The 26,639-nt window shown below is 38.6% G+C and overlaps 1 protein-coding gene across 4 annotated transcripts in view; it reads right to left on the bottom strand.

The window, feature by feature from the left end:
- The window catches only part of clpxa (caseinolytic mitochondrial matrix peptidase chaperone subunit Xa), a 47,561-nt gene that overhangs the window by 10,910 nt on the left and 10,012 nt on the right, over window positions 1-26,639 (bottom strand). For 2 of the 4 annotated variants that reach the window (XM_069910625.1, XM_069910626.1), the window contains 8 exons: window positions 24,323-24,480; window positions 22,934-23,054; window positions 20,100-20,254; window positions 19,561-19,720; window positions 12,041-12,082; window positions 5,093-5,269; window positions 4,305-4,469; window positions 2,221-2,309 (listed from right to left, as the gene is read on the bottom strand). In XM_069910625.1, coding sequence (XP_069766726.1) covers window positions 2,221-2,309; window positions 4,305-4,469; window positions 5,093-5,269; window positions 12,041-12,082; window positions 19,561-19,720; window positions 20,100-20,254; window positions 22,934-23,054; window positions 24,323-24,480 — 1,067 coding nt within the window. Of the gene's footprint in view, window positions 1-2,220; window positions 2,310-4,304; window positions 4,470-5,092; window positions 5,270-12,040; window positions 12,083-19,560; window positions 19,721-20,099; window positions 20,255-22,933; window positions 23,055-24,322; window positions 24,481-25,264; window positions 25,368-26,639 lie in introns of those variants that run through there. The other 2 variants (XM_069910628.1, XM_069910627.1) reach the window with 2 other exon arrangements.

The following is a 26,639-nucleotide window of genomic DNA, read 5'->3' as shown; positions in this document are numbered from 1 at the left end:
ACCTCACCTTATTCTACCAATAGCTTGAACACACTTTTCTGCTCTACAAGTTTACTCTTTCCAGTGTTTACCCATTCTTCTGAAATCTATGGCCATCTTCATCATTGATAGCTCGGCTGCCATTTGTTGTCTAAGAATTTTGCATTTGGGATCTATACCGCAAGTCCTTTGAAAAATGGTAAATGTCCTTGTAATCAGCCCTGGGAATCATTAAGAAATAGCCATTCAACACAACAATTTCAATCGTTTTATAAATTCTGCATTTATGTTGCCATTGCTTTTTCCCCTTGGCCTAATATATTAATTTTATCAAAGACCTTAGATTAAAAAACCCCACCAATTATTCTGTCATCCATCTTTCACCACAAAAACTCAAACACAATGCCTTTTGCCAAATATCATCTACCTTGAGGAACCTGATAGCTTATCATTAATTGTTCACCCTCATCTAATTAGCTCGTCATATTATTTCACAGAACTTTTAAAACAGCAGGCTTGAAATGGCCAAGTTTATATTTTGAAAAAGATTGAATATTCACAGTATCATTTTTTGCATTACTTCCAAGCTTATGGTGGCCCTTCCCATTTCATTTGGTGTTTTTTTTTAAGAACATGAAGACTTTTTCAGCCTTTTTGCTTCCATCCAAAAAACATTACATTCATCTAAAATTTTATTCTATCTTATTTTAGGTTTCTCAAAATAAGCTGTTTATGCCTTACCTCATCCTAACCCTAATGTGCTTTCTACTTTACCGTGAAAATGCACCACTTTTACCCGTAATTAATGTATACCATTGACATTACTTGTTACTGTACATCCACAGTATTGACATCCAACTTTCCTCAATTTATTATGCACCAAATGCCAATTTCGTTCCAATGAAACAAGTCCTTGATTATGATTTGTCCATAAATCCCAATATCTGGTCATTTACAACTCTATGCCATAATTGAAGAATCAGAGACATCTGAAGAAAGCGTTCTGGACTTTACCCAAGACAGCATTCTGGACTAGTCCTGTTGATCTGGATTTGGTCCATATCCTTCTCAGCTCCTTCTGCCCTAATGTCTTTTGAATGTTGCAATTGTAACCATTTCTATAGCTTCCTCTGGCCACTCACTCCAGATACAAATGACCTTCATTCTACTTCTAACCAGTCTGCCCATCTGTGAACTGAAATCAAGAAGCTTTTCTCCAATTGCTGCCAAGTGGAGTCAATATGAACAGTACCAGAATATTCTGTTTACCATTATGTGCAGAATATTGTTTCTTCAGGTTGTATACGAACAGTCAGATGATAATGAAATTGAACTTGAAAACATTCACATATTTGCTAATTTCTCACTTACATATAACCATATAACCATTTACGGAGCGGAAACAGGCCATGTTGGCCTTTCGAGTCCGCACCGGTTCACTGATTTTGTGCGCCCTCTTCAGGCATTGGTCCCGGTTGGAATATGTTTTTTTCTCTCTATGACGGTCACAGATGTGCCAGTAATCAGACATATTTAGACTTGGGTCTACAATACTGTCAACATTTCAAATGAACACACTACTAAAAAGGTAGGCAGAACCAGTAGAAAAACCACTAATCCTGATTGCACAAGTAATGCATGAACTGCTTGTCTATTCCAGATACTTGATTGAAAGAATTGTACTCCCATGATCTGTTTCACAGACTTAACCCAATAAAACTTACTGAAAAGGCCTACAATGTAACTCCAATATATAAAGACCAACTGAATAAATTAGTCTAGCTGGCAAATTTATTCATCAACATGTTTTTCCAACTTCCTTTTTAAATACAAATCTAAAAAGGGATCTTGGAGTCGGAGTCCATGATCATCAGAAGGGTACAACATAGCTCCTGCAACTAGTTAGGAAAGCTAGTGGAATGATAAAACAATTGCAAGGAAATGGAATATAGTACATTGTGAGATTACATCTGCAATAGTATACACTGGAGAAACAAGAGACTGCAGATGCTAGAACCAAAAGCAAAGAACCTGAATGTTTAGGTTGAACAGGTAGACTAGCATTCATTGGAATTTAGAAGAGTGGGAGGAGATTGGAATGATATATACAAGATCCTGGAAAGTCTTGCTTGGAGAAAATAGGTTTCCTCTTCTGGAAGAATTCAGAAGTAGAGATAACTGCTCAGCCAAAATCATTGTTTTTTCATTAATCCATTTATTTAATTGACATTCATCACTGACCTGTTGAACACCTTCACCACCCACATCACGTAACTGATGGATCCCTGGAACACTACCAATCTTATCTACTTCGTCCAAGAATACTATTCCTGCAAATAAATTGATTTTTATTAAGATATTAAGCAAATTGCATTTAATTGTGGGATAAATGACAAGACACCAGGAGGATATCACTGAATTGTGCATTACAATATTTAATTTTCACTTTTAGTAAGCAGACAACTGTAATTTAACTTAAAAGTTAAAAACTGCACAAATTGGGAAAAAAAAATAACAAACACTTAGAAGATTAGGCAGTATCTGTGGAAACAAATACAGAGTCAGTGCTTTAGGTCAATGTGCCCATCTGACCTGGCCAGTATTTGCCGCATGTTTGTAGATTGGATTTCCAGTCTGTAATTTTGTGTGTTTTTCATTAGTTAGATAGTTATAATAGAAGATTGGTGATAATTCATCAAAATTCACTAGTCTAGTCCCAGCAGATTGGAAGACAGCAAACGTCACCAAAAAAAGTAGGCAAAAAGTAACTGTAGCTCAATGTCCGTAGCCAAGAAAATACTGTAGCTATTATTAAGGAACAAAAAAAGCAAGATAGAAATTGTTCCAGCAGGCAGAAGCAATATGAATTCAGGAAGGGCAGGTTATAATTGACACATTTACTTGGGTTCTTTGAGGATATAACATTGGATAGATGTGGTATACCTTGATTTCCAGAAGACATTCAATAAGGTGCTTGCTGTATGGATTTAGGAGCAACATATCAGCATGGCTAGAGGATTGGTTAACCAAGAGAAGGCAGAGAGTTGGGATTAATGGATGTTCCTCTGGCTGGCAATCGGTGGTGAGCAGAGTGCCACAGGGGCCAGTGCTATGCCCACAACATTAAGAATTTGGAAGAGGGAGTCACTTATCGAAGTTTGCTGATAACACCAGATTGAGGGGAAAGTCAAATTATGCAGAGGATGTAGAGAGTCTGCGCAGAGATATAGATACGTTAAATGAGTGGGGCAGATGGAGCACAATGTTGGTAAATGTAAGGTCACCCACATTGTAAGGAAAAAAAAGCATTATTATTTAAATGGTGAAAGATTGCAGCATGCGGTTGTGCAGAGGGACCTGGGAGTATTTATTCATCCCAACCCCTTCATACTCTCTTCTCCCTACAGGGAGAACAAGCTTGAACCTTTCTATTCAAGAATTTATTTCCCGATGTTATCCGTCTCTTAAATGGACCATTCAATGGTAAAAAGTGATGCCTTTACACTGTTTTAACTGCATTTTGTTTTAGAGGCCTTGGACTCTAACTTAATGGAATAATTAAACAAAAATGCAGGCTACGGTGTTGCAGAATCTACTATACTTGAATGTGAGTTAACTTGCCTGGATACCATGCAAGAACAAACCTTTTTACTGTATCTTGGTATTTAACAATTACATTCATTCACAGACTACAAGTTAAAAATATTACTCCGCTCATGAATACATTTTTATTTTTAAAAAGGTAGTAGTACATAATATTGCTTAAAGCACCATTAAAAGCAACTCAAGCAATCCCTCGCCTGAAAAGTAATTCGTAATTTAACTCCCTCAGATAAATATCTAAAAAAAACATTTATTCATGAATGTTTTTAAGAGGTTTTCAAGATACCCCTGTATCTTGAAAACTCATCTAATCAATCCATATCCAGTTCAATGACATCAACATCAATAGCTGCTTGAAGTCCAGTAGAATTAATATGCAAGAACATCAAGGGAGGGTAAATCCACACCACAAAAAGCACTTGTGCACAGCTTCTTGTGAGAGTGCAGGAATGCTTAGCACTTCATGATGAATGTCAGATCCAGGCCATGGAGTTTAGTCAATTAATGACTAAAAAAATCTTTTCATAATCTATGGAAAGCATGAGGGTAATAAACATGAATCGTGACATATATATTTAATTCATAATGATTGTGGGAATACAACTCATTACTTTGGCCAAACAGTTCCAATACCTGAATACAAAATTGCAAAGCCCATAAATTCAATAACTTATATAGCTCTTCTGAGCTTGTGAGAAAATGTAATGTCCTGTGACTCTCACCTTGCTGTGCTTTGTCCAAATTATAATTGGCGTCCTGCAAGAGCTTAGCAACCACTGATTCAATATCTTCACCCACGTATCCTGCTTGAGTCAGGGTAGTACAGTCACAAATGGCAAAGGGAACCTCTAAACATCGGGCAAGGGTCTGGGCCAATAAGGTCTTGCCTAAAAAAAGAAAAAAAAATTCTTAATACCTTACACATCCACCAGCTTCATAGCAACACACTTCATTTTTAAGATTAAAAACAATACCGTGTTCACATTGCAGTAAAATCCACCTCATCCAGAATTAGGATGGGACCGTTCGGGACCAGACAGCGGTTCAAATCCCGCACTGTCTGTAAGGAGTTTGTATATTCTCCCCGTTTCTGAGGGGGTTTTCTCCGGGGGCTCCGGTTTCCTCCCACTGTTCAAAACGTACCAGGGGTGCAGATTAATGGGGTGTAAATTGGGCAGCATGGACTTGTGGGCTGAAATGGCCTTTTACAATGCTGAATGCCTCAAGTTAAAAATTTATTTTAATTTCGAGCAACCGGCAGTCTCAAGGAACTGGCACAAAATATAGCAGAAAATAAATAGGTAAAAATGACAAAAGTTTAAAATTGGTGGCCCGAGCAGCAATCTCAAACAACTGGCAAATTCACTGATCCAGCATCTATCAATCCCCATAGGTGCCGAGTACCGCGAGTTTTACTGTACATGCTGATTTAAAACAGGATGATTGCAGAGTACAGGCATAATAAGGCTCACAGCAGCTTCATAAAGATACATTTTCTTTTAAAACTGACCTGAACCAGTAGGACCAAGCAAAAGAATGTTGCTCTTCTCCAACTTAATATCATCGTGAGCTGAATCAAGCACCTCGTCGCCTCGTTTCTCTTGGGGAAGTGATTGACTTGCCTGCTGCTGCATGGAAGCTCCCAGGGCATTACCATGTGGACTGATACCTGCAATTTGGAGTAGCTCTATAGGGAGGAAAAAAAAACAAGCCTTCCAATAGAGTCAGTAACCAAATCTCAATAGTGTGCAAATATTTAAAATTCTCCTGAGCTGGAGCTAGCAACATACTTATGAGTGGCATTTTCTATTTGTTGCTACAGCCAATAGCCCCTTTTCCTCTGGCATCTTGTCCCAGGAATTAACTGGGAATTTACTGGGGCAGAGTTCAGTGGAAAAGGAATGCTGTCCGAATGCCGCCATTTCACGCCAGGGATTAACCGTCTCTACCCCTACTCATATCCCCAACGTTTGCCGATGCCGGCGTGCTGATAAAACCAGTGGAAGAGGGTCATCAGAAAGTCACCCATTTCCAGTTGAAGGTGGAACACTCCGATCCCCAGGGATGAGTTGTGTTTAGTGCAAAAGCAATTAGTGGCCCAGTGGAAACGGCGCAAAGAGCTTCCTTTCCCAGGACACTGCACAACCAATTAACTGGGATGCCAGTGGAAAAGGGGCTAATGCATCAAACATTAAAAAAAATTATTTGCATTAATTGCTTAATGACCAACAAAGGTTCGAATACCTCGACATACAGTAAAGCTGCATGAAATAGGACAGATTGTAAAATAAATCACAAGGCAATGATTTGAAAAATTGTAATACTAACCAATTCTCATGAATTTTAATATTGTAAAACCTGTAAATACATTGCATTTTTCAAAGCATCATTATTTTATTCAAAGATGTCAAAAGGAAAAGTTAAATTCAATGGGAGTGCTAGTGGTGGATGTGGTGGGAAAAGATTAAGGAACAAATGATTGAAAAGGAAAGATTGGTCAATGTTAAAGTCAGGATCAATAATATAAACACAATAAAGACGTCAAAGATAAAACGTATCCTCAGAGCAGTGTAACAGAAGACTGCGATTTATGGGCTGTTCCCTGGAACACATGCAAAGACAGAAACCTAGAGCTGCTGGAAGGTCAACAACTCTGCAAAAGACATCCTTTGGTCTACACGAAACTTGTTGGGTCTTCCAGTACAGTGAGATGTCAGTGAGGGAATGCTGCCCATTGCACTTTGCAGGAGTGGTGCAGGAGTACATGCTGAGGGATGCAATGAGGCTTGGTGCAGCCAACATGGGTGCTTTGTGGGGAATAACTACAGTCTAGGGCCCTTCTGCTACCAGGCATTGGGGGTTGAGACCGGAGGAGAAGCCTGTCAGAGGAAGTAACTATAAGGAACTAGATTGGTGGCAACAGCGCTACGTGGCAAATTATACAGCTTTATTGTGAATAAAGTTTATTTTGGAAAAAGTTGCAGTAACTAGAGAATTTTATTCATCAAGAATAAAACTTTCACCTTATGATCTCCAGTTATGAAAAAATAAAATATGGAAACTGAAATCAAAACAAAGATTGCTAGAACTGAGATTTTAATGTCTGTACACAAATTTTTTAGTCACATGATCAAAAAGCAAAATACTGCAGTTACCATATGCAAGAGTTGTAATTACAACTCTCACATGAAGCAAGTCTGAAGGATATTGGCAGAACCTCCAAATCTACAAAGGAAATTGTATTTCCCCTGAGCAAGTTGTCTAATATTTCTTAGTTTCTTCTTGGAAATATGCACAAATGAATGAAAAATAGACTGGTGTTTACAACATATATACAAAAATATTCTCCCTCAGAGATATATCTGTAACACTCAATGTTCAAATGAACTTTATTCTTCCTTTCACATATTCTTTTTTTAAAGAAAACAAAATAAACCGGTGCGGACTTGAAAGGACAACATGGCCTGTTTTCGCTCCTTAAATGGTTATATGGTTACGTTTTCTTTCTGCTTTATCAGTACGTATTTTCAATGTTCTGGTCTGATGCAAATTCAGTAAAACCCCTGGTATACAGCACCTATAGGGATTAGTAGATGCCAATAAGTGACGTTTCTGGTTGCTTGAACTTGCGTGTTGGGAAACAAACAACGAGGTGTGCCAAATTAAAATTTCTGTGTTCTTACCTATTTATTTTGATTGAATTCTGGATAACAGGGGTTTTTACTGTACTAAGGTCATTCTTTATCGCTAATTAAAATGTACTATCTTTTCCCTCAGAATTGACATGGAGCCTTTTCCTTCATCCCCATATGTGCAACATAACTTGTTGAAATTGTTTTTGGAATGATTACATGAGCAAGTTTTAATGAGCAAATTTGACAGGTGACCACTTGTCATATCCACACCCCTAATTACTCTGACAATACACAATAACTGACCTCAGTCCTTTTAGCAATATAAAGCAATCTTAATTAACATTGGTAACAAAAACACTCACAAACAATGCCTTACTTTAAGTTAACATCTTAATATTATTCTGCCCATCTATACTGCAGTAAAGAATATCTTCAATGGGGATACTGTAGTCTTAAGTGAGACATGTAATGGAATACAGTTTAATTGTCTGGATGAGTGCAGGTTCAGCTCAAATCTTTAAATTAAAAAAAAATAGACACACAGCAGGGTAACAGGCTATTTAGGCCCACGAGTCACTGCCGCCCAATGAACCTACCCCCCTCCAGTACGCTTTGAACGGTGGGAGGAAACTGGAGCCCCCGGGGAAAGCCCATGCAGACATGGGGAGAACATACAAACTCCTTACAGACAGCACAGGATTTGAACACCGGTCTCGATCACTGGCGCTGTAAAGGCGATGCACCAACCGTTACGCCAACAATGCCGTCCTGTGTAGATTTTTAAATTTGCATCCCACCCATCTCCCTAAATATATTCCCTCTTCTAAGGCAGCAAAATGCATTGTTGCAAGATGCCTTGACTTTATCCACATGAGAATTTTAACTCTCTTCTGTCATTTACCAAAATTACTTTGGAACAATGCCATTCCTTCATCAATGGCAGATATAGGGCCTAAAACTCCTTATTAACAGCACTGCAGAGCACAAGAATGTAGCTCAACAATATTTTTAATCAAATTGAAAACAGCTTATGCCACCACTGGAAAGTATTTTTTCTGCACATTTGCTATCTGATATTTGTGGGTTAATTCTTGAAATCCTATCTCTACTGAAACTAAGAACTGAACTCTTCCATCATATCCATCTCAAGCAAAATATTTTAAACCTACTGGCCCAGTTGAAGAGACTGTTTCTAATTGATACAGATCACTGAGGTTTAAAGACATAATTATTATAGATTTATGAACAGAGGCCCAAACGATCCTTCACTTGGTTTAAACTCATTCTCACATTGAACAATTTTTCCATTAACTCACGAAGATGGTCGTTTTTCGACCAATGGGGGTCCATTGTCCCGGTAGGGGATTAAAGAGATCCCCGAACATACAATTATATCAGTTGTATATCCTTGCCGCAATCTGACTTGACCAATCAAAACACAGTCTTTTCCCATGTGACAAACATTACCCTAATCAACATTTAGCTGCACAATATTCATCTGCAAATTACATCAACCATAAACCAGTTCCCCTTTTCTCAGGCATTGTTTTTGCATGTTATCTGATCTGGGGAAACTCCAGGCCGATGGAAATTTACTGCCACATCTGGGGTTGCCTGGCAACACAAGTCAGGGCCCCTCACTCTCTGAATATTTATAACCCTCTGCATTCTTTTATAAAGCAGCAAGGCATATGTAGATATTAATTAACATCGATCAATCTTCACCAGGCAGACCCTTACTCCACACACAGAGTGTGGAGGAACTCAGTGGGTCAGGCAGCATCCATGAAAAGCAATATAGACTGTTGACGTTTCAAGCAAAAAACCTGAAAAGGTGGGATGAAGGAAGAGAACTGGCTGGTAGGTGATAGATGAATACAGGTGGGAGGGGGAAGAAAGCAGATAAGAGTTGACAGTGAAGGGGCAAAGGGCTGAGAAAGAAGGGGCGGGGACTGGAGGAAGGAAGGAGCAGGTGGCAGGTCGATAGGGAGGGTGGGAGAGGAAAAAGAGGAGCAACTGGGCCAGAGAGAAAGTGTGTGGGAAGAGGGGAAGGAGACAGGCTATCAAAAAATGGGAGGACAACATTGATGCCATTTGGTTGAAGACTGCCAAGCCAGAATACAATTTGTGTGTGCCTCAAACTGTAGGGCATGGGCAGACATTTCCAGCATCTCCAGTCATGTTGTTTAGCTCCATTAACTTACTTCTGCTAAATCGAAGGTGCAGCTATCAATAATTACATGGCTTGAGGTCTCTCTGTGGGATACATGGAAAATTCCTCAGTTATGGGCTATTCAAGCCTCCTCCCTCACCTCTTCCTACACTGGAGAGTGTTGGCGACTGTATTTTATCCTCATTCTAATTTCCATTCTCATCCTCCTTTAACACGGACTCTGACTTTTCCTTTAATTCAATTTCAGGAAATAGGATCTGACCAATTTCCACAACAGTCCTTCTGAGATGTCTCTCTTTAACCTTGATCCCGGTATCCCCCTCCTATCATAGTTAACAGGGTTCATGATCCTATCCATTCCACTTCCATATTATATTCTCAACTTGTTCCACCAAGACAGATGCTCTCTAACCTGATGTTTTGTGTGCAATAATTCAACCTTTCTTGTATTCTTATTCATCTCTTTCAATTTACTTTAGCTCCAGACAGATCACTTATAATTAACAAGCCTTTGCCATCTTCTTTTAACTGACACCAACACAACTTGTATCATTTTCTCTTGGTCTCCATGCTATTAGGCATTTCCTTTCTCCTTGCTACCTCCCTCCCCACAGTACTTTAAATACAATTGCTTTCTTATCTTTTCTCTATTGAAATATCTCTCCACAGACACCACCGGTTAAGCATTCCCAGGATTTTTAGTAAAGATCAACTGCAAAATACAAAGATACAACTTAATACACCCCTTTACACAGGATTTGTCAACACAAACTGTTAAGTTATTCTCAACAAAGCAGAACTGAAACTCAAAATAATGGATCAGAAGCAGAACTCAAGACCCTGGATGCCTGCTGAGGAAGGGGGTGGTGGGGCAGGGCGGGGGGGAAAGAGGCTAGATTAGATTTTAAAAAGTTCCAAAAGAAATGAACTTATGCCATATTCCCTGTCAATCTCACCAGTAAATTAGTTAATCACTAGGTCCATACAAGAAGTTCAGCCTTTAAATTGACCATCTCAGATATTTCCAGATAGCATGCTCATTGATTGAATGCTTGGTTGATTATTTACTAAAAAAAGATGAGAAGCTAAAAGTAGTTCCAAAAACTTTAAATGGATAGGCACCAAGAATATATTTGTTTTAAAAAAAATATATATATGCAGTATGTTTGCTTCTGATAGCAACCTGTCATCGTGAAACCACTAAGTACATGTTTCTTCCCCATTCTCAAAATGGGAATTGGAATGATCAATTGAACTATTCCACAAAACAATTATTGTAAATGAAGAAAATAAACTTTTTTGTAATAAAATCTCCACTTTTCAAAGCAAAATAAATCTCCAGTTAAAAGTTATCAGAACTTTCAAATGAATGCAACTTAGAAATTGCACTCTGGCAGTTACTGACAGAAGTGAAGACTGGAGAAGTTGCACGTGGTGTTAGATTTCCTAGAGGCTACAGTAATCTAGGAATCCTGTTTCCATGCTGTAAAACTCTGACAGCTGGGATTTTAATGGATGAAAAGGGCATAACAGGATAATGCAGCATTATGTTTTTCATGCTTTTTGGTTTATACACACATTGGAAAACATACAATGCTGCATATCTGTGGAGTCACAAAGATATTTTAAATTTGTCATTCAAATAATGGCCCTAATAGATAGAGCCTGCTGGAGAGTTAATTTTTTTAAAGAAATTAAAATGACAAAATGTTCTATGAATGTTATGGCATAAATAATTCTTCTTCTGGGTGTCCACTAACCACACTCTTAATCAATTCTACTGCCTAAAATTGGAGTTACATAAAAATATCTTGCAATTAAAATTGTGGGTGGGTGTTACCTCAATGAGCAATGTGGGGAAATCATCCCAATAATTTTTACACCACCACTGTCTAAATGCTTATGTACCTACAAGCCAGATTTTCCACCCAATCTTCAAATTCACAACACAAACTAATAAAATCAAAACAATTGTAACTCTTAAATTTCTATTTCAGGAGACTTGGAAGCTGACAAATAGGAAATTCCCTCTTACAACAAGGAACAGGCAGTTTTGGAGTACATAAAGTAGGGTGATGGAACTTGTGGAAAATAGTGAGTTCTCTTTCTCAATAATTCCCAAATTTCAGAAGCTTCAAATTTGCTTGCATTTCATTCATTTGACCTGCTAAATTTTGTGGTTGCATTTTATATTTATTATTCTCCCTATTCTAAATTATCACCTGTGTCCATTTTTAGACCACCAATGACTATCTGCGTGGCTGGATACACAATTCAGTTAAAAATCAGTCCGTTTTCCAATAAGAAAGAAAAATACAGATCAAGTACCCCTTATCCAAAATCCTAAACTTTTTTCATCCGTGGTCCCATAAGGTAATACATAATAGAGTTCATAAATCCTGATCGGAGAACAGGACGTAGCAGACGCAAGTAGGGCATTATTGAGTGTAGATTTTTCAATATAGGTCTACTTCAGTTACTTTGTGCATATGTAAATATTTGTATGGTAATGTGAATGCATCTATCTTTAAGTCTGAGTGAATGAGTGCATTTCAAAATCCAAAACACTTCTGGTCCCATGCATTTCGGATAAGGGGTACTCGGCCTGTACCAAAAAAAGGGCACAGGTGAGAAGATGGAGTCAACTTACTTGTAAATCTGTACTCATCCTCGCGTCTTCGGATTTCTAACTCTAGAGAAAGGTTAGAAATAATATCAAAGAGTGAACTAACTAAATGTCGCAACAGAGACAGATGAATGTTCAACCTGCACATTTAATAAATATCTGTTGCAATAATTGCTTCTTTGCACAAAACCACAGACCTCACACAGTTAATATATAGAACAGATTTTTAGCTTAAAGCAATATCTTCCTGACAGAAATATGATAAAAATAATGCAGAGAAATGGAGATTAAAAATAAGACGTTTGAATAGGTCATAGCAATGATTTCCATTAACAATTTAGTAAAAAGCAAAAATTGTCTTGACAAATCAAAGAATTTAGAAACAGTCTATGCACCATACCCACTTATGGGTGCACTTCACAAGAAGTGAAACCAAAGCAGGAAAAGGCTAATTGACTCCTTGGGCCTATTCAATGAGATTACTAATTCTATATCTTGACCTGCTGCCTGATCGCCGCATCTTTCAATTTCCGAAAATCTATCGTTTATCTTAAAACATTCTTGCTGGGTGTACATCCAATTTATAAAGAAGAGAATTCAAAGATTTATAACCAGATAGATAAATCTTCATTCAAAGGACAAACTCCATCATCGACTGAGGCCCAAATGCACGCAGTACTGTTAAATCTCATAAAACCTCCATGCAATCTCAGCAAAACTTCTGTACTTCAACCTCCTTCAATAAAAGAGCCAATTAACATTTTCCTTCCTAAAGTGCTTGCTACAACGGTATGTTTACTCTGTCCCCTGTGAATAGACAAAAATAAACTATTGAAGCTTTTAATTCTTCAACTTGATAACAATGGATAATTTTAATATTTAATTCCTCAATTAAATCATTTATAACAAGTCCTTCAATAAAACTATATTACCAATTAGTTACTTACATGTCCTCTCCAATAAAAGAACCTAAAAGCCAAAATTTCAATGGTTTTTTATTTCAACACTGCTGTGTATTCAAGTAGTGGATTGTAATTCAAGTACATAAAAGGGGTGGCTGCATTTTTCTTTGACTTCAATACTTATTTTCTCCAAATTTGTACAATATTTAACCAGGAGAGGATCTCCAAAGGTAAATCACCTTTAAATATGCTAATCAGTGGATGAAACACAACAAACAAATGCAAAAGGAAGTCTGACGTTATAAATTTACAGTGTAAGGCAGGGTGAAAGGCAAGATGAGTTCGTGTTGTATTAAATATGCCAAATCACAATGTAGCAGGGTAAGTAAACAGAACTTTAAATAACTAAATAAAACTGTCTACAATTCAGAAAATGATATGGTTATATTATATAGTGTTTATTCAACACAGGCCCCCAATTACTGCCAAATGATAAACAAGGTACACCCTTCCGCTACTCCTACAGTACATAATATGCTTCTATATTCACAAATAAAAGCTGTGTGGGAATCTCCCAAATTGACTTGCTTTTCCAAGCTGCACAGGAATCTGGCCATAGGTATCAATCATTGAAAAAAAAGTTCGCCCAAATTCAGAATGCTCCAATTTCCCCTTCTTCCTTCCACTGACATAAGATGTACTTTAAAGATTTTTAAAAAAAGATATCAATTTGATTAACATGTGGTGAATGAAGGATATTGTACCATACTACATTTTTAAAATAAATAGTTAGTTGCTGGGATTATAAGCCACAAAGAATCGGATCATTCTTTGCATAATGCAAATTCAAGGAATTTGGATTCAGAAACAGATGGCTAACCAAATTTAACCAAGGGTCAAAGTTCCCTGGAAAATGACTGGTCAAAAATTAGGCAGGCAGTAAAGCTTCAAAGTTCACTACTAGAAAAGCGTGTAAACATTTTGAACTTGCACTAACATTGAAAAATAAACAAGTACATCTCATGCTGTACTTGATGCAATTTAAAGAACACTTGCAGTGGTTCTTCAGTTATAATTTCATGAGATTAACAGGCCAGCTGCACCACGAATGAAAATTCAAACACAAATATCACAGTTTATATATTAAATCAAATATTAAACTGTTCAGTGTGATTTTTATGTTCATTAAGGCATGAAAATTATGCTTCCCAGTGGGATGTTGATTAATGTTAATTTAGTTGTTAATACTTCCAGCACGTTCCAATAGCACACACCTCAAATGTGCAACATTTTATGACATGGAATCCTGCATTGCCTTAAGTAACTCCCAATAAATGCTACAAATGTGTGAACGACTGTGGACAGTTATTGAATACGACTGTTCTTTGTGACACTGTTCAGCGACACAAAGAGAAAATTAAGATTTTCTCCCCAAATACTTGGAATTTTTATGGAAATGATTCCTGACTGAACATTTCCTTCAGATGATAAAAATAGAACCTGAAAAATGGGATTTAAAATTTGCGAAAATACCTTTTTTAAAAAAGGTTTTTCTCTCTACTGTTACTGATCAAACATCAGAAATTGAACATCCAATTTATTGACCATGGGCTAATTCGATTAGCTGACAAATAACAGCATTAAACAGATCGGTTTATTATTAATAAAAATGTCATACTAAAATGTGTGACTAATCCTTATGGCATAGTTTATAGACACTTGTTGGGTTTTACTTTTTTTTTAAACAGAAATTTAGGCTTAGAGAGTTGGAACTCCTTGAACAAATGTGCTGTTAAATTATTTTAGATAATTATACAGCATTATGAAAAATATTAAACATCAGAATTTTTAAAAATCACAAGTACAGGCCAGTCATTGGTTCCATCCCATTCATTTGGATGCTTATAACACTTGGAAAACTTTAATAGCCATTCTACCTTTAACCACACCCCCTCCCCGCCCACCTCAATTTTTCCCACCAAAGGAATGGAAATAAGTCAGTGTTTAGTTGGACCACTTTTTATCGTTGGTTGCAATCTAATTTGTCAGTAACGGACTCTGCAATGAGCCTAGCGGTGAATCATCAACTGCTTTGTTTTTTTTTTAAAATCAAAATGCAGTTGGAGAACCAAAGATTCTATTTCAAACTTAAACTAAAAGAAATTATTTTTTGTATCCCTATGGATAAAAGATCTTGAAATGTGAAGACAAATATTGATAGCTAATTGATGACAGGATAGTAAATAATCACGGACGACAACGCTGTTCCAGCGCCAGCGACCCAGTTTTGAATCCTGTGTAAGGAGTTTGTACGTTCTCCCTGTATCTACATGGGTTTCCTCCGGGAGCTCCAGTTTCCTCCCACCTTTCAAAATGTACGGGGGTTGTAAGTTAATTGGGCGGCATGGGCTCATGGGCCGAAAGGACCTATTACGGTGCTGCATGTCTAGATTTAAAAAATTTTAAAACAAGTATGTTTTGAGTTAAGGTCACATACTTAATAAAAAAATGATTTTTACAATTTAGAATGCAATTGAGCCAAATGGATTGAATGGGCTAAATGACCTCAATCTACAAATCCAGATCCCACTGAAGTCAGTTGATGACATCATTCTAATTCCATAATGCTAATCTTTCAAATTAATACTTCAACTATCCACCCCCAGGGGTATTCAGGGCTTGTTTCTTTCAATCCTGCTGCAAAGAATTACCCTCCAGCACCAAATCCGCTCAGTTTGCTAGAGGAAAGCAATCCGTCTTCTCTGCCCAAGGGGCTAGGATAGAACATACCTGCACCAAGCATCCAACATCAAAATGCCAGATCTTTCCAGCTCATTTCTTCAACCTGCCAACTTGGAGTAAAACATGAAAGTCTGCAGACACCATGACTGAAGAAATGCTGGAGAAACTCAGCAGGTCAAACAGTGTCTTTTGTACAGCAAAGATAAAATACATAACTAACGTTTTGCTCTGTCTGCACCAGTGGGCAATCATTTCATACTCACATGTATGTCCATGGCCTCATGTACTATCCCACCAAGATCACTCGTAAATTGCTGATTTTTCCGTCTGGGCACGCTCCAGCCCCTTCCCCCTCTATTCACCTAGCAATCCCTCCTCCCCTTGCTTGTTGTGTTGTGCCCTCCTCCATCTATTACCTCCTGCCTTTGCGACCTCACCTCCCGCTTACCCTTTTATTCGGATGCCTGCTGTCATTTTTTCCATACTCAAACCTGAAACGTCAATTATGTATTTTTATCTTTGCTATACAAAAGACATTGTTTGACCTGCTGAGTTTCTCCAGCAATTGTTTTTACTGCCAACTTGCAAGGTAATTTGATCATTTCACAAAATAGCATAATCGCAAATATGAATGCATATCATTAATTTGGCGTGAATTGTTTGTTATTTACAATATTTTGCAAATAGATCTAATAAATGAAATAGAAATTTGTTCTTATTACAAATCCTAAATACAGAATTGGGCCTGTGCTCTCTGATCTACTCTTATTGATAGAATCGTACAACCATATCAGGAGTTACTTGGTTACATAATGCTAGTGTCTAGGATTATAGTCTACTAGTTAGACTGTATCACTATCGAATGCACAGGTCAAATAAATGTAACTGCCACATCATTCCTTTTAATTGGACTTGCTCAGACTGATAAGGGAATGTTCAATTGGTTTTAGTTTGAATTTGCTCTAAATGATAAGGTAATGCTGGATAGGTTTTAATTTGGACTTGTTCCAACAGATAAGAGAACAGTTAATCTATGTTTTATTTTTCACCTTTACATGTTAGAAAGACATAGGTGTAAGGTGAACATTGTCTACAATTTTCTGCCCACGTATTCCTGCAGTTCCTTCAACCCTCTCCCCACTACCCTCCCTTCAATCACACATCATTAGGACATAACACAATCTTCCTACAATCCTGAAATGAATTCTATTACTCCCACTTACACAGTCATGCAGGTATTTTCATCAGGTGGATTGCAGCAGTTTAAGAAGGGGCGCACACGCACACACACCAACTCAAAGGCTATCTCTGAAATACCTCTCCACTTGATTCAGCGCTAAAATTTAGGGCCTGAGTTTATTTCAGTATGATAAAGGATCTACAAAATTACTAGTTGTTGTAGCTCACAGAAAGAGGCAAGCTTCAGAGTGGAACACACTTCAACTATGTGAAATGATTGTTCAAGGATAATAAAACTTTTAAATCTCCTTGTCCTTTTATCTAGGTAAAAGATACCAAAAGAATGAATTTGAAAATGGCAGCTAACACTAAATATGTTTTTTTTCCCCAAAAGATTTGCTTCCTGAAAAAAAAAAGGGATTATGATAGATAACTTTAAGATGAACACAAAGATAATTTCAAAAGGAAGTCGGAGAAACATTTAATGAACTTTTATGAATTTTACTACCGAGTACCTGAGCCAAGTTCCCAGGTTGACTGCACACGTTGCACAATAAACGTGAGGAGCTCAGGGTTTGCCTTGGTCACCAACTTGACAACTGAAGTAGACCTCATAGACTTTCTGAATGTGCAGTCACGCTGAGCCTTGGAGCCTTAAGCGTAGACTTGCCACAAATGTAACAGGATGTATCGCAGCTGTTGCAACATTGAGGAGACATTTCTGCTGTATTGAATCTTCCTGAAGACAATAAGTGCTATTGTTCAGTGCACTTCACTGCACTAATTGCCTAAAGGACGTGTGCATCAACATGCATTCAATCAATATCAATGTAATGCACAGCATTATATGAGCTGCTTCTATAGCCAGTCTGCATCCATCCTATAAGCATGCCCAGGCCTGCTTGGACTGACCAAAACAGTTTGCTTTGTGGGCAATATACTAATAGACTTAAAATATGACAGGAAACCACAAAATAAAGGTTACATATAAAAAAACCAGTACACGATAGGAAAATTTTAAGGAGATTTTCATGAGTTCAGGAAGCAAACCTTCGTTATCCAGTGTAATTAAACTTTTCCGTGCTTATAGTCCATGTAAGAATCAGGATAATAAATTAATAATAGTAATGACAGATGCTGAGCTCTTTTATCAACTAATTACTTTAGGGTTTATTCTAGGAATTGATGCTTAAAATAGATTATACTTTACAAAATACTTAGTAACCAAAATCTTTAACAGATGAGAAAGCCATGGTTCTAATAGAAAAGACTTTCACTAATAGAAAAGGATCTAATAGAAAAGTTGTGGATTCAGCTGTCACAAAAAAAGGTGACATCTAAAAAAAATGGTACACGATAGGAAAATTTTAAGACTATTTTCATGACCCTTGTACACAATATAAAACACCATGAAATCCTTAATTACTACAGCTATACAGGTATGTAAAATTCTGGCAGGACTGGACAGAATGGATGGGGAAGCGTTGTTTCCAATGGTGGGGGAGTCCAGAACCCGGGGCCATGGTTCGAGGATAATAGGCAAACCATTCAGAACCGAGATGAGGAGGAATTTCTTTACCCAGAGGGTGGTGAATCTGAGGGATTCAATGCCACAGAGGGTAGTAGAGGCAGGTTCATTGAATCTATTTAAGAGGGAATTAGATCTATTTCTTCAGTATAAGGGTATTAAAGGTTATGGAGAGAAGGCGGGGACAGGGTACTGAACTTTAAGATCAGCCATGATCTCATTGAATGGCGGAGCAGGCTCGAAGGGCCGAATGACCTACTCCTGCTCCTATCATCTATGTACCAACTACGCAGTAATGTTGCTAATTAATGTCTTCAAATGAATTTGCATCACCAAAGTCATAATTATCTGGAATGACACTTCTTTCGTTTACAGTTCTACACTACTGTCAAGAATGGGAAAAAAAAAATCTTCTTACTCATCTCATCAATGAATAAAGGCAGAACTACTGCAGAGCTTAGCCAGCAAGGAAGTTTGCAAGGACACAGTATTCAGGAAATTATCTAATTTTATGATATGGAAGACCATTTGGCTCATCCAGACAATACCAGCATTCGGAGAATTCTCATCAAACACATTCTCCGGCTTATTTTAATTCTCATACATGCCTACTGATGTTGATTGATTGTAGGCCTCAACTTATACCATACATAAGAGATTTTGAAATGTCTGATTAGATTATAGTGATTCCACATTTCACTTCTTGATTCCTGTATTTGAAGTGGAATCCTCCCTTGGAATATCATTTTTAAAAATTCAACGAAGTATGCATTCTGTAGATATATGAAGACAACATGCAAACAATTAACAATTGAAGATTACAGTCAAGAGTGACAAATTATTCTTGTCTTTAATTATCTTCTGCCGGATGGGTTTTGTTGGCAGTTGGGTATTCTTCTATGTGATATTTAAAATTTTATTTAATTTTCCACTACTTTCACTTATCTTACTTGCACCTATTGTCCAGAATTACCGGGCTTTGTGTAATACTTATTAATGTTAATTTTGTCTCACATTCAATAGAAATAGACAAATCTTAATCAAACTGCAAATATGAACAATGACTTTTTAAACACCTGTAACTTTAAAAGGCATTCAAACATTAGAGGGATATTAGCACATCAACTTCAGTTAAATTCAAGCCACTTACTACAAAGATTATCGATGTATTGAGATTGATGGCAAGTACTAACCACGAGGTGTCAGGGAGGCCTGTTTCTCCACTTCAGCCTGCTGCCTCAGATTAGTTGGAATATTGTTGTGAATGCGCTTGTAGTGATTGTACACAGCAACTGAAAGCACTTTCTTTGCATAGGACTGGCCAACTACATATTTGTCAAGATAACTGTAGATCTGAAAAAAATTTAAAATAAAACTTTGTGAGGATATTTCAACAGCAATGAGACTTTTTAATGTTTGGACACAATGAAATGCAAACAAATAAATCAATCAATAAATAACCATTCTAGGCACATGCATACACAAATTAAATGTCACATCTTAAACTTTATTAAATATAGTAATATAAATATATCATTTGAGGAATCAGATTTATTTTTAGAGAGTTTATCTAATCATTGCTTCAAATTACACATATTCAACTTGGCAACCAATAATATAACTTAACTAACTTTATTTCCAGACTTTGCTCAAGTAGAAAAATGGAGGCAGAAGCCAGGGAGGACGTTCAAACTTGCTCTTAAACACAGCATAGCACGTGGGTACATTTTACCTTTTTGGGAGGTGGTGGTGGTTTCTGTTGGAACGCTAGTTTCACAGCTTCACCTGCGGATTCTGTCTCCTTATTTAAACTCTTTTTGGAATCGGTCTCAGAAAGCACCACAAAAAAATGGTGGCATTTTTCACATTTCACAAAGCGAGTTGAAGCTGAGGATAAAATAATAAAAATTGTGTAACACCAAGTTTGACAGTTAGCTTCAATGAGTGTGGCAATAACACCTGGTGAATATTGTTTGATGTAAAACCATGTTCACTAATTATTATTTCCATACAGATTTTGATCCAGCTTCCATATTTTGGCTTCCAATTCGCCATGAAATTGGCAGATCCATATTTGTGGGGGATTATGGGGAGGGAAGACAGCCATTGCTCTGCTGTGTTTTGAGCTGCAGAGAGTGAGCCTGAAGGCCAAAGTGGCCCAGGGAGGCTGTCACACCGTCCCTGCCTTGAGGGACTCATGGAGGGAGAGGGGTGAGTGGGGAGATGGGTTGCGGGCTGATGACATCATCAGCCCACCCATAACCAGCCGCTTGCCAGGCGACAGAGTGCTGTGCTCCGCTAAGGATCCACCAAGGAAGGTACTCTCAGTGGTGTAGCGTATCGATGTGGGACCTATCTAAAGCATTCAACTGGTGTTGCAAGGGAACATGATGTCGCGATGTTGGGTCCAGAAAAGGTTCATAGTCAGTAGCGAGTAGAGCAGGGGACATTACTAGGCACATTCAGAAAGTTAAGTATCTAGGTGCAAGGGCAGTGAACCCCCACCTTTACAGTTGGGCATTTTCCTTGCTTAAAAGGGACTACAGAGCTCAAAAGGCAGATAAAACTCAAGTTTCAAGCACTAAAAGGGGCTTCAGAGAGAGAGATATCCTTAACACTATGCAAATTTCCTCCTCTTCCGTTAACATCACCAAATGCTGTCTAATTATCAACTCTACTGCATGAATGACAATAGTATCATTCAATACCTTTCTCCTTAAGAAGCTATTTCAACTTTAACAAAATGGGATGGACTCAGAATTAGCTAAGATAGCTGAAGATTAGGTGCCAATGAGGTGCCTTGGAACATCAGCAGCGACTCATGACCCTCAACAATCAAGTCAGGCATTAGCCTAATTTATGAAAGAGAAGTCAAATCCGAAAATGAGGTGCCAACCTAATGAAGAATCAACACAGACAATATACATCATATACAGCAGGGACAATATGCAACAGATGAAGGTAAGAATTCATTGTTTAGCTAAGGCACTTTCAGGTGGCCAAATGCCCCACATGTAAAGGCATAAGTTTAGGCAATATGCAGCTGTTTTGAGGCCACCTGAAAGTGCAGGGGCGCTCGAGGCAAGCTACGTATCCCTCCTCCGAGAGGGATAATCAGCTCAGCTCAGTGGCTCCCCCAGTCACCTGAATGCAGCTGGCTGAAAGCGGATGTTAAAGGGTCAGGCTGCTGATCACAGCGGTCACTGGGCAGGAGCTGGAGTGTGCTCAGAGCTGCATCCTGTGCAGCTGTGTCCTTCAGGTGGCCAGTGATGTGCTTTAAACACTGCCACCTGAACGGCAATTTAAAGGGCCACTTCTGCTTCTTCAGGAGCATTCTTAGCATAGAACAGCCTATTGAAACACAAAGCGCTGGAGCCAGGACGTTCATGAGTATGGGTAAGGATGGAAATGGCTGGAAAGAGATTAGAGAAATGGTTGAATGGAGCAAAATTGGAGGAATTGGTGTGGAACAGGGTACAGAAAGCGTATTTAGTTAACAAACCAATTTGTAAATTCAGAAGACCCCCAAAAGAGACGATCAAGCCTGAAGTAGTCTTTTAGAAAGAGCGACCATAAAGCTAGAAGTTTGGGATTAAATGAGATTTTTATGTAGGTATCGGTTTAACCCCAAATTTACAGCTTCATGGTGACTCCTTCAAAAAGATTACTTCAGACCTGATCATCTCTTTTGAGTGTCTCCTAAAGTGGTTTTGTATTAGTCTTCAAACCAGAGGTACTGGTTGCAGGAGGAAAGTAGAGTACTAATGTTGTGTGAGGCAATATTGTGTTGTAGATAATGGCTTCAATTTTCTTAATATTTAGCAAGATATAAACTGAGGCCTGTACAAAATGGATTATTTGGCAAATAGGCTAACAGAAAAGAAGTTACCAGGAGCACATGGAGAAGTGCAAGTCAAGCAACACATTTTGAGAAACTCCTGACAAGATTATGTGGGAAGACAAAAATTATTATTGGTACCCTGGCAAATATAAGCATGTTTAAAATAAAACCAAACACGAACCTGTGGAGCTGGAAAATGAAGGACAGGCAGTGGAAAAAGTTTGCACGGAAAAATGTACCACTGTGAAAATAATAGCTTACATTCTTAATCACCTGGTTGGAACTTTATATTGCAGTAGGAGACAAAAAAAAAAACAATTGGAGGGAATGATGCAAAGATTTGTGAGAGGGATGGGCATGAATGGTGGATTTGAGATGATGGATGAAGATGTACAAGGAGAAAGGCAGGCTATAAATTGATCTTCCTGACTGTAGGGGCTGAAGAGTTCATTTTGGATGTTGAATGGCATGGACTTTGAAAGAGAAATCAGCTGGAGAACTATTTTTCACATCAAACAATGTGGAAATAACTTGGGTAATTTGGCTCATTGAACAGAAATAGAAAGGGAAAATGGAAACAACAGGAAATTCATATCCTCAGAATGAACAGCCAAGCAACAGAAGAAAGCCACTGAGGATTGTTTCAAAATAAAAAGTGTGCACCAACATGACCATCAGTTTCAAAACGGTAGCTGAAGTTAAAGTTAGGTTAACGTATAACTTACAAACAAAGGTCTCTACGTGAGTGCATGGGTCTCCACACTTTGGGCAGCGGAGCTGGTTTCCACCTTTCCCAGAGCCACTAGAACCAGATGACCGCTTGCTGCCCCCTTCGCTGGCAAACTTCTGCAACATGTTAACAAATTCAATTTGAAGGATTAGAAATTCTTGCTTGAATATTCATTTGCCCACTTGGAGACTTCAGGAAAGATTTCATAGATTCAGTTTTATGCAGTAAATAAACAAAAAAGCCCAAACATAAGTTTCATGTGCAAATTCTACTAAGGAGAACCACTCTAGGTGCAGACTTACTGCAATAAACTGGCAATAAAAACTATTTTTATTGACATAGGACCATTAACAAAGTTAACAAAACAGTACTATTAAAAACAAATGTAAAGCCACACAACTAGGATCCCAGTAAATTGGCCTGTCAACGACACCTATTTAAAGCCAGGTCGGGTCAGTCCAAGAAAAGTCGGTTCAGTGTGACCTTTTACACATACCAGGTCAAAAGGAGGTGGGACCTGCATCTGTTGGTGTCCCGGGAAGACAGGTAACCCTTTCACACTGGAATGCGTCAGCTCTGATACTACCTAACTCAGCAGGTAAGTACCAGGATGAAGATGACTCCCCCCGCCCCCCCCCCCCCACCCACTAATACCATGTTGGTCCTGTTCACACAGGTAAGTGAAACAGTAAAAAGGCAATTAAATACCGACTTTCTGGGGCAGTGTGAAAAAGAGAAATTAAGCTACAGAACCAAATCTTTAGTAAAAGGGATAGTTTGAAGTGACATTTTAAAGAGCGAAAAAATGTTTAGAAAGCGTTCAGCCTTGACAGCATACAACTTTGCTGGTGGTGGTAAAGTAATTAAATTCGGAGGCAAACATGCCAGGAGAGTAGAGCCTGGCAGAGATTACAGAGATGAAGAGGGAATAATGATAGAGGGATTTTCAAATCCAATGATTCTAAAATCAAAGAGTTGTTTAATTGCTAGCTAATTTAGGCCTGCGAGAACAATTGGCGAGCTACAGATGATGCAAGTTAGATCACTAACAGCAAGGTTTTTCTTTATTTTAATTTTAATGATACAGCACTGTGGAGTGCCCTTCCAGCCCATGAAACCTGTGCTGCCCAAGTGAGCTGATTTAACATAGCAACTCTGAATGTGTTAGAGGGTGGGAGCAAACTACAGCTCCCTGAGAAAAGCCACGCAGATTACGGGGAGAACTCCTTACAGACAGCAGGGCGCGTTTGAACCTGGGTTGCTGGCACAGTAATATCGTTGCACCAACCTTGCTGCTCATTTATCTGAACTTTACATTGGGCAGAAAGCAAAAGGGAATTTCGTAAAATTCAGTCAGCTTCCATCAGTCACCCAAAAAATGTACCTTGTTGCCCTCTCCAGATGTATCTTTACTTCCATCTTTGGATGCTAGTACAGTAACTGTCAATTGAAATGATCTTTTGGTAACCTTTCTTCCTCCCTGGACTTCAAAACAATTTGTGTTTCCCAGGAATGGAAAATGGGATCGCATAGATGCAAATCCTGAAAGAGAAATGTAGATTCATAATTGCATTCCTTTTGAAAGTTATCATTTAAAAAAAATTGTGTAAATATTGTTTCATATTCCCATTCTGTTTTTCTCCCTCAAATAACTGATCATTAAGGTTGGCACCTTCAGCTTGTGCAAGTCAAATTGGACAGTTGTCCTCTCAAATGACATAATTACAATTATTGCACAATATAATTCAGAATCACATTTTCACGAACATGTCTCGAAATTCATTGTTTTGTGGAAGCATTGTTGCAAATATTGTTATGAATTACATTTAAAATAAATAAATTAGTGCAAAAGAGAAAATGAGGTAGAGTCTGGGGTTCGTTGGCCATTCAGAAAACTACTGGCAGAGGGGAAGAAGCTGTCCTTGCGCTGCTGGGTGTTCATCTTTAGGCTCCTGTACCTCCTTCTTGATCATAGCAGTGTGAAGAGGGCATGGCTTGGGTGGCGAGGGTCCTTAAGGATAGAGGCTGCTTTCTTGAGACACCGCCCCTTGTCGATGTCCTTGATGGATTGAAGACTGATGCCCATGATGGTGTTGGCCAAGTTCACAACTCTCTGTCGTTTTATTCCAGTCCTGTGCATTGGCACCTCCGTACCTGACAGTGATGCAAGCAGTCCGAACATTCTACATGGTACACTTGTAGAAATTTGCAAGTCTTTGGTGACATACTAAATCTCAAACTCCTTACGAAGTATAGCTGGTGACGAACTTTCTTCGTGATTGCATTGACGTGGAGGTTCAAGACAGATCTTCAGAGATGTACATACCCAGGAATTTGAAGTTCTTAACCCTTTCCACTGCTGACCACTCGATGACTGGTTCATGTACTCCTGTTTTTCCCCTCCAGAAGTCCACAATCAGCTCCTTGGTTTAGCTAACATTAAGTACAAGTTGTTGCAACACCAGTCAACTAGCTGATCTATCTCCTGTTCATTTCCTCATTGCTCTCTGCGATTCTGCTAATGACCATAATTGGGCAAATTTATAGATTGCATTTAAGTTTAGCCTAACCACATAGTCATGAGTGTAGAGAGAGTAAAGCAGCAGTCGGCTAAGCAAACATCCTTGAGGTATATTTGTGTTGAATGTTAGTGAGGGAGAGTGATCGATTCATAATGAGTGTGGTCTTCTGACGAGGAAGACCAGGATCCAGTTGCAGAGAACCAGGATTTGGAGCTTGTTGACCAGAACTGAGGATGGCTTTGAAAGCTGAGCTGTAGTGGATTAAGAGTAGCCTGATGTATTATGCGTTGCTGTTGTCTCAGTGATCCAGATCCGAGTGGAGAGCTAGTGATATTGCATCTGCTGTGGAGCAATTGTGATGTTAGGCGAATTGCAGTGGGTCCAGATCCTTACTTAGGTATGAGTTGATTGTGGCCATGACCAACCTCTCCAGGCATTTCATCAGAATAGATTTGAGTCCTGGAGGGCACTGGGATGATTGATGCCCTTTTGAAGTAGGTGACAACCCCCAACTGCAGTAAATGTTTGTGAGTACTCCAGCTAGTTGGTTGGCACAGATTTTCAGAACCCTGCCAGGCACGCAATCAGGGCCTGATGCCTTGCAAGAATCACCCTCTTGAAGATTGTTTTGACATTGGCCTCAGAGACGGATCACAGAATCGTCAGCTTCTGCAGGGATTCTCATAGGTACTGTTGAGTTCTCCTTTTCAAAGCGAGCATAAAAGGTGTTCAGCTCATCAGGTAGAGAAGCATCACAGCCATTTATGGTGTTAAGCCTCGCCTTGTTGGATGTAATGGCCTGCAATCCTTGCCATAGCTGATGAGTATCTGATTCTGTCTCCAGCTTCCATTGGTATTGCCTCTGCGGCTGAGATGACCTTCCGTAGGTTGTACCTGGACTTCCTGCAGAGATTTGGATCACCGGACTTAAACACCATTGATCTTGCCCTCAGCAGGTTGGGAATCTTTTGATTCATCCATGGCTTCTTTTCCTGTTTATTTATCTTAATCTTTTGTACCCCATTGAATGCAAAAAAAAAAACATCTTTGTGGCAAAGTTGACAAACTGCACCTTCACTGTTCCTGGCAGACAGCTGACATAAAATACGAAACAAAGGATTGTAATCTAACTGAAGTAGACATAAGCAGATCTACCTTGAAGAAGGGCTCAGGGCCAAA

This window comes from Narcine bancroftii, chromosome 14, assembly GCF_036971445.1.
Source record: "Narcine bancroftii isolate sNarBan1 chromosome 14, sNarBan1.hap1, whole genome shotgun sequence".
In the NCBI taxonomy this organism is placed as follows: Eukaryota; Metazoa; Chordata; class Chondrichthyes; order Torpediniformes; family Narcinidae; genus Narcine; species Narcine bancroftii.
This window is presented reverse-complemented; position numbering and strand designations above follow the sequence as displayed.